We start from the raw sequence: 9,307 nt of genomic DNA on the forward strand, positions 1-9,307 counted from the left end.
AAGCAAGCCAGGAGCAGAACCCAGTTTTCAGCTGCTGCAGAGAGAGCCATACAGGGGATTGGTTCCAGTAATTTCCCCGTTCACCCTTCCTGCACATATCCGATTCATCCAGCTGCCTGAGCCCCCCTGCAGGCTTGGGCCCTGTACAGGAGGACTGTCCCCATTTTAAACCCAAATCCTTCTGTCCCTCTTCCCTCTTTTTTTTTTTTTGTAAAGGAGGTCTAGAGCCCAGGCCAAAATAAACAATTTTAAAGTTCATCCATTCTCCATATTATTGTTTTCACTACTTTGAAAATCTATGGCAAAGGAAAAAAAAATCAATACTATAATGGGTATAGGCCAGGGGTGGGCAACTGTGGCCCTCCAGCTGTTGGTAAACTACAAGTCCCATTGTGCCTCTGCCTTTGGGAGTCATGCTTGTAACACCTCATGGGACTTGTAGTTCCACAACAGCTGGAGGGCCACAGTTGCCCACCCCTGCTATAGGCAATTTTTATTTTTTTAAACAAAATTTGTGGTCTATGTAATTTAGGGCATGGGAAGGGGTATGTCCTCTGCCTACATACAAAAAAAGTCCTTTCTGAGATGGGAAAGCAGAAGTCTTGTTAATCAACCACGAAAGGTGTGAGCATCCTGTTCCAAAGGACATAATCCAATCCAGGCCAGGAAAACTGGGTCAGTTATAAAGCCACCCATAGATTGTGTAATTTTTTTTCCTGCAACCACTGTTTACAGAAAAGAAAATCACTCCATTACCCCATCAACAGCATCATAGGGGAATCTCTCGTGCTGAGCTATTGTGTTCTCATGGCTGAGGAAGCCATCCCTGCCCAGAGAAGAGAGATTACTAGCAGCTATAATAACCAGTAGCAATAATTGCATGTAAAACTCAACAGGCTGGTTGTACCAAATGTTGATCAACTTAGGTTGATTCAGCCTGCCCATACATCTTGACTGGTTCAGCAGGGACTGGCTGAGATTTGAACCATCTAGACTTTACTCTTTGAGCTACATACCTGGAAGTGTGAATTGTTGCTAAATTACTAGGATAAGGAGGAAAAGAATTGTTAGTTTTTTTATTAATTTAATCAAGCAACCAACTATTTGTACCAAAAGTTGATCAGCTTGGGTTGATTCAGCATGCCCATACATGGTTTAAATCTTGACTGGTTCAGCAGGGACTGGCTGAGATTTGAACCGTCTATAGATGACTTTACTCTTTAAGCTTCATACCTGGAAGTGTGAATTCTTGCTAAATTACTAGGATGAAGAGGAAAAGAATTGTTGGATGCTTGATTAAATTAAAAACAAAACATGAACTATATGTATTTTAAAACTCTCCTGAAGCCTAGTAAACAGGCCAAATGTCGAGCGGCATGGACTGGTTCAATAGAAATTAGCTGACATTCAGCTCTTGTCTATGGAAGCCGGTCCAACATACTAGCGATCAGCTGGTCAGGGGCATGACCTGCAAAAGGTCTGCCAATCAGCTCCAAATCAGAACTCTCAGCATAGCAGGGGAGATTGCTGTGCTAACAGATAGTACAGCAGCTCCTTTTGAGCTGTCCGTTTTCATTCAGCCCTCTGGGTAGAACAAAAACCCCTAGTAGTGTGTACTAGGTTTAAGGCAAGAAGATAGTTTTCAGAGCAGATTGGCATGTGGGGGTTCCAATGTACTTTTGTAATTTTCAGTTAGGACTGAAGAGCATCCAACCTGAGACAAAGGCCTCCTCTAATCACCACCATGCTGGAGATGATCAGCTGTGGTCCTTCACAATCCTTGTAATGTAAATAGAGGACAATACAGACCTACCAGTGATAAAAAAAACAGGTCTTCCCTAGCAGAATGGTAATCTAGTAATATGTCAATGCAGAGTGTACATTTTTACACATGAAAGTGTATCAATTTTGAAGGTTTTTTTTATTTAAAAATCCACACATGACACATTAGTTTTAAAGTTTACCTTTCAAAAAGGATAAACATTGTTATCAGTAATTTATAACAGATGAGCATTTAAAATGTCTAAACTCAGTAAGTTGCACTGTCTACCTTCTCGATATCTAGAGATTTATTGTAAAAGGATCCGAGTCACTAATGTGAAAAACAACAAAAACCGACAACAAACTGTTTTGGAACATTTGGAGACCGACTGAATGAGCCAGTGTATGGTTCTTCAGATTTTTGGGGGGCAGGACTGACTAGTGGGAGTAGAAAATGCCTCAGTCAGTAAATGTCTGGTTAGGAGAAGTAGTTCTATCAGTGGTGTCAGTGGAAGGAATAGTGCCCCATAGTTGGCAGAGGAATTGTGCTCCATTGTCAGTGGGAGGAATAGTGTTCCAAGATTTAGGTCTGTCAAATGATGGTTCACTATTCCTCCCACTAACAATGGGACACTATTCTTCCCATGGACACAGTGGCAGGAATGATTCCTCATCTGTTGTCAGTGGTATGAATATTGCCTTATATCAATGGGAGGGCTAGTGCCCAAGGGCTGGATAAAAAGAGAATTAAAAAAAGTAAAAAAAATTAAATTATTTATTATTATTATTATTATTATTATTATTATTATAGAGGATTTATATAGCGCCAACAGTTTGCGCAGTGCTTTACAGTGTGAGGGCAAACAGTATAGTTATCAGAGGAATCAGAGGGCCCTGCTTGTTAGAGCTTACATGAAAAATTATTTAAAAAATGTTTATAAGATTTTTTTTTTAACATACTGTCACCAGTCAGTTAAAAAAAAGTAAAATTGAATGAAAAAATATTATAAAAATGTTTTTTTTTCACATTGTCACCAGTCTTTGTCACCTATGATGACCCTATACTGCACCGGTGACAGTATGTAAAATAGTTAAAAAAAAAAATAAATTTCTTCATTTTCCAACCAATTTCACAAAACTCGCCATGCCTCTTACTAAATACCTCAGATCATCTACTTTCCAAAAAGGGGTTATTCGAGGGATATTTGTACTGTCCTGATATTTTAAGGGCCTTAAGAAATGAATCACTACATCGGGATTGATCAATTTTCAAATTTGTATACCGTAGTATGTAGACTCTATAACTTTCACACGAACCAATCAATACACACTTTTACACATTTATATAATAAAAAAAAAACCCGCCGGTGATGAGATACCACCAAACTAAAGCTCTATTTGTGTGTAAAAAAAAGATATAAATGTAATTTGTGTACAGTTTTGCATGCCCGCGCAATTGCCAGTTTAAATAGCACAATGCTAACTAGCAAAAAAATTGCACCGGTTATGAAGGGGGTAAAACCTTTCAGTGTGGCTAAGGTAACCCTCTCATTTTCAATATGAGACTAGCATGCAAAAAAGATGGACGATCGTTTGTCTGAATTTCTCATCGTCTGTACTAGGCAACCTAAATGATTAAAGATACAATCAGTCAGAACCACTTAGGTCCCTCCTCAGACTGTAATTAATATAAACAAAGACAAAACCATTTTCAGAAGTGTATAAAGCCTTTGGATGGGATCTAAGAAGTCCCAAAACTTGAATTTTTAATTTCTCAAGTTCTTCAATCAAGGGTATCACTGTAAATTCAAGAATTCCTGCATTGATCAATGGCTAACAAAGTACAAGACAATCTGTCCTCAGCATATAAAGGGTTACTAGAGGAGGGTGGGTCTTACTTTACAAGGACATCTGATCTCACTTTGCATAACAAGGCCTCCAAAGAACCTCTTTCAACCCCAAGGTATAAGACCCATGAGCTGAGATTCCATCACCAGTTAATGTCCTTCTCACAAGAACATTTTCATCTCTTCAATGGCATCTGCTGACCTGAGAGAGGAGCTAAACTGCTCCATCTGCCTGAACCTTTATAAGGAGCCCATATCTCTGAAATGTGGCCATAACTTCTGCTGGGACTGTATAGTGACTGTGCTGGATTCCCAGGAAACATTTGGAGAGTATTCCTGTCCGGAGTGCAGAGAGCAATATACACAGCGCCATCCACTGGAGAAGCTGTGTAACATCATGGAGTGTTTCATATCTGCTCACCAGGAGGACATAGAGGTTTTGTGTATGTACTGCAATTCTCCTACACCAGCTTTGAAAACGTGTCTGCACTGTGAGGCCTCATTTTGTGCTAAGCACTTGCGCAACCACAGTAAGTCATCGCATCACATGTTAACCGAACCCACTGTGTCATTTGGGGACGTAAAATGCTCCACACACAAGGAGCTCCTAAAATATTACTGCTCGGAGGACAGTACCTCTATCTGTGTGTCTTGTTGGGTGGCTGGAGACCACAAAGGACACCAGGTGGACCTTCTAAACGAGGCCTCTGAGAAGATAAAGGAGAGATTAAGAGATTCTACAAATGCATTAGACTTTGAGAGACAGGAGATCCAGAGGAGAATTCAGAATCTGGAAAATCATAGGACAGCAGAGAACGGAAAAATAACTGCTGTTGTCAAGAGATTCAAGAAGATGTTTAGAAAAATCAGGAAAAAGCTGGAGGATGTTGAGAAGAGAGTCCTAAAGGAAAACTGCAGACAAAATAAAGCGATCTCACATTCGGTCTCTTATCTGATCCAGCAGTTGGAGCAACAGAAGGATGAGCTGTCCAAGACAATCAATCAAATGAAAGAATTGTGCGATATTGATGATCCAATAACTGTGTTGAAAAAGGCACCAAACAGAGAGGACATTCTTCCCCAGATGGGGGACACAACCAATGACGTCAAAACTGCTGGATGTATATCTGAAGGAGCCATCTTACACATGCTGCAAAGTGGACTTTGCATCTTTGCTCACAAACTGAGCGATCTGGTGGCAAAAAGACAATTTTTAAAGTTGGAGAAATCTGACATTTTATTGGACATAAATACGGCTAATGATAACATTATACTATCAAAGAAACGGAAGAGGGCTGTTCATACTGACCTTGGTGTCAACAGGCCTGAAGGTCCTAAAAGGTTTAAATGTTGCCAAGTATTGAGTATCCAAAGTTTTACTTCAGGGACACATTACTGGGAAGTGGATGTAAGTGAGGCAGAGGAATGGCTGATAGGGGTGGCCTCTGAGAGCATAGATCGGAAGATTGCGGGAAATGAATCATTTATTGGCTGTAATGAGAAATCCTGGAGCCTGAGTCAAACACCTTCAAATCTTCAACTCAGGCACAACAACTCTTTGATAAATATAGATTCCAAATCGTTTCTAAAGAATGTTGGGATTTATTTGGAATATGACTCTGGCCGTCTGTCCTTCTACCAGCTGTGTAAACCCGTCAGACACCTCCACACCTTCACTGCCACCTTCACTGAGCCCCTCCATGCCGCTTTCTATGTTTATCCAAAAAGCTCCATCAGAATTATAAATTAATTACTATAATAGAGTTCAAATGTTACATTTTTTTTACTTGCATTTAAATATAATTCATCTAATTTTTATTATTGACTTTATTTAAAGTGTATATAGAGACCAAAGATTTTTTTTTTTCCAGTTTTGGATAAAGTAGGAAAGAACTGGAACCCTTGTCAAATTGTATCATTTTCTGTATCTCAGCTAGATAGATTCTGCCTTCCTATTTGTCTTGGTGATGGTGATCGGAGGTGATGGGAAATCCAAAAATGTTAACGTTGCCACCAGAAAAAGAGATGAATGTAAGTCTTCCAATACAGACACCTGTTCTGGTGACAACTGCTTGAAATTCTGCTCACTTTGGAGAGATTTCCTCTCACTTCCTGTTGCATCTCCATCCAAAACAAATAAAATAGTTTTAGCTATAAATAAATTTTAACCAATGTAATACCTATGAAAGTCAATGTTTAACCTTTCTCCACTCCATCCTAAACTAACAAAAACAAAGTTTTGGGCTGTAGAGGCACTTTCATCATTATCGTGGTTATGAAAATTGAACGTTGGCCATAGTTTCCTTTATTATGTATATTATAGTTTTTTTTAGTATTTGAACAATACTGTTTCCATTTATTATAAATGCTTCCATTCCATATCAATACTGTTTGCTGATCCTGCTGCCAATAAAATTTTCTGCTTTCTGAAAGAAGTGTTTGTGTTGTTATTTTCCATGTTCCCATTGTAAATTATTTCACACGATATAGAAGGTCTCCTATAAGCAATGTTGGAAGGTGAAACATATTTCAGTTAATTTGTAACTTTAGCTATTTTTTATATATCTTAATAAATGGTTAGAACATATATCAGGCTATTTTTTGCTTTCTTTGGCTGTCCATAGATGAGTCTTCTTTTTTTTCATTCATCTAGAATTCATCTATACACTTTTCTGTCCAATTTCTGCCCAATTTCCTTTAGATTTACCTTCAACTATGTAGTGCAAAGGCCTGTCTAATTGGATATAATTGAAAGTGATGTTTAGTTTTGACCTCATATTATATGATTTTTGGTAAATCTAAAGCAAAATTCTCAAGAAAATTGTATAATGTATGGCCAGCCTTAGTTTCCTTGGGGATATCCATTTACCTCTCAGAAGTGTTCTAATTAGCATTATTCAATCCCAGCCAAAAAGTCTGTTAAAACTCTAGTACATGGCTGAAGGTGTGAATTGCATTTAAATTACTTTCAAAATAAAGTTTTGTCTTGTCTTGTCTTGGACTCATTGGTAGATATAGTGTCCCATCAATAATATCAGTGGGAGAAATTGTGCCCCATCAATGCTGTCATGAAGAGGATTTGTGCTCTATTGTTGGACTCAGTGGAAGGAATAGTGCCCCATCAATGGTGTCATGAGGAGGATTTGTGCTCTGTCTTTGGGCTCAGTGGGAGGAATGGTGCCCTATAAATAATATCAGTGGGTGGAATTGTGCTCCATCATTGGGTTCAGTGGGAGAAATAGTACCACCATAAGTGGTTTCAGCTGGAGGAATAGTGCCCCTTCAATAATATCAGTGGGAGGATTTATGCTCTAACAGTGGACCATGGCGCCTCCTGCATGGAGTTTTCATGTTCTCCCTGTGCTTGCGTGGGTTTCCTCTGGGTGCTCCGGTTTCCTCGCACACTCCAAAGACATGCTGGTAGGTTAATTGGATCCTGTCTAAATTGGCCCTAATATGTGTATGTATGAATGTGAGTTAGGGACCTTAGATTGTACACCCCTTGAGGGTTAGGGACTGATGTGAATGTTCAATATATATGTGTGTAAATTGACAGCGCTATAGAAGTACCTGAAATAAATAAATAAATATTGTTAGGCACAGTGGGAGGAATAGTGTTCCATAAATTATATCAGTGGGAGGAATTGTGCTACATCATTGGGATCAGTGGGAAAAATAGTACCCCCATCAGTGGTGTCAGTGGGAGGAATTGTGCTCCATCCTTAGGGCCAATGGAAGGGATTGTGCCCCAAGGGTCAGTTCAAGGCTATTAAAGAGCAAATGCTGGTCCATATACTGCAATTTGAGACCACTAGCATAGAAACCAAGACTGGCCATACATTATTCATTTTTGGGTTTTGGTTTGAACTAAAACAAGAAATGAGCTGATTCCCCTATTCACACATTGGAGGTGGATAGGGGAATCCTTCCCGCTGTGGTATTATGTTCTGACAGTGGGGAAAACAAAGATCAATGTTGCTGGCTAAATATTGATCCATGTATGGCCAGCTTAAGGCCTCATTCACACTAGGACATTTTTGAATCGTGGGAAAAAAAATCACAGGGTCAAAAACAACATCCTAGTGTGAATGGGGCCTAAGACTTCTTTTTTTCCCAGTCTAAATTAATACATTTGTGTAAAGAAAAAAAAAAGGAGGCCAATGACAGGCTAAAATTAATGTTTTTTGCATATATAGCCGGTATGGTTTTTAAATATAATATTACAGGTTTTCTAAAATTATAACATGGATCATGTATTCTGTAATGTTTGAAAACTATAGCTTGTTGATGCAATGAAAAACACAAAAATAGGCAATTCTTTAAAACTTTGTGTTACAATGTTTAAAGTTTTCTGCAGAAAAAAAATGGCTCCAGGCTGGCCTGGGAGAGGTCCAAGTGCATTGTTTCATCTCCAGCTGGGAGGTAAGCTCTTTGTCAGGTTGACTTGAATAGAGTCCAGCCAAAGTCAATGGCCCCACCTAACCACCTACCATAGGGTCAGGAGTGGCCATTCAGAATCTATGTGATGTAAACAATACAGACCAGCTGGTTGTGAATCTGATTTTCAGTACAGATATGGTAATGTTATAGTGAAATGGCAACAATACAGAGCTTCAATAAACAGTAAAATCAATTCCAATCCAAACATCCAGGGACCTTGCTAATGTTTTTTTAATTAAATGTTAACAGAAGGGCAATTTTAATAATAAGTAATATGTATAGCCCACATTTTTTCCTAAAATAATGGATAGAGTAGAGAAGGGCTAGACCCATTGTGGTGCAGATATTAATTTTACCAATAAATACATGACAAAAAGATATATGAAAACACAACTTTATTAGAAATCACAAAACACCATAAAATTGTAAAATATCCTACAAATACAACCATGGATTTTTTTCAGTGGGAAAAAAACACTCCATTACGCCATCAACAGTTAGCATCATAGGGGAATCTCTCATGCTGAGCTATTGTGTTCACTTGGCTGAGGAAGCCATCCCTGCCCAGAGAAGAGAGATTACTAGCAGTTATAGTAACCAGCAGCAATAATTGTAAAACTCAACAGGCTGGTTCTACCAAAAGTTGATCAACTTGGGTTGATTCAGCCTGCCCATACATGGTTGAGATCTTGACTGGTTCAGCAGGGACTGGCTGAGATTTGAACCATCTAGACTTTACTCTTTGAGCTACATACCTGGAAGTGTGAATTGTTGCTAAATTACTAGGATAAAGAGGAAAAGAATTGTTAGGTTCTTTTTTTAAATTTAATCAAGCAACCAACTATTTGTATTCTAAAACTCTCCCAAAGCCTAGTACGCAGGCCAAATGTTGAGCGGCATGGACTGGTTCAATAGAAATTAGCTGACATTCAGCCCTTGTCTATGGAAGCCGGTCCGACAAACTGGCAGTCAGCTTGTCAGGTGCATGACCTGTAAAAGGTCTGCCAATCAGCTCCCAATCAGTGCTCTCAGCACAGCAGGGGAGATTGCTGTGCTGACAGATAGTACAGCAGCTCCTTTTGAGCTGTCCATTTTTCATAGGTTTTTTTGAGTTTGGGCAAGGACAGGGGGCCCCAAGATCCCCTATTTCCTGGGGGCCCCATGCGTTGTCAGTCCACCCCTGGTTAGGAGGAATAATTAGCATCCAACCTGAGACAAAGGCCTTATCTAACCACCATCATGCTGGAGAACATCAGCTG

General features: G+C 39.2%; 1 protein-coding gene across 1 annotated transcript; it reads left to right on the plus strand.

The window, feature by feature from the left end:
* Positions 1-3,795: 3,795 nt before the first annotated feature.
* Positions 3,796-5,401, plus strand: LOC149454373 (tripartite motif-containing protein 75-like). Its single transcript, XM_089687603.1, has one exon. It carries the CDS (start codon positions 3,796-3,798, stop codon positions 5,356-5,358), a length of 1,563 nt encoding a protein of 520 aa, XP_089543729.1. The 3' UTR covers positions 5,359-5,401.
* Positions 5,402-9,307: the final 3,906 nt, after the last annotated feature.

The sequence above is a fragment of the Staurois parvus genome, unplaced genomic scaffold (assembly GCF_062004578.1).
Source record: "Staurois parvus isolate SC_StPar_1 unplaced genomic scaffold, SC_StPar_1.0 ptg000432l, whole genome shotgun sequence".
Classification (NCBI taxonomy): Eukaryota; Metazoa; Chordata; class Amphibia; order Anura; family Ranidae; genus Staurois; species Staurois parvus.

What these genes read in the sequence shown, in the direction of transcription:
- LOC149454373 (XM_089687603.1), top strand. Translation starts at nt 3,796, where the DNA reads ATGGCATCTGCTGACCTGAGAGAGGAGCTAAACTGCTCCATCTGCCTG.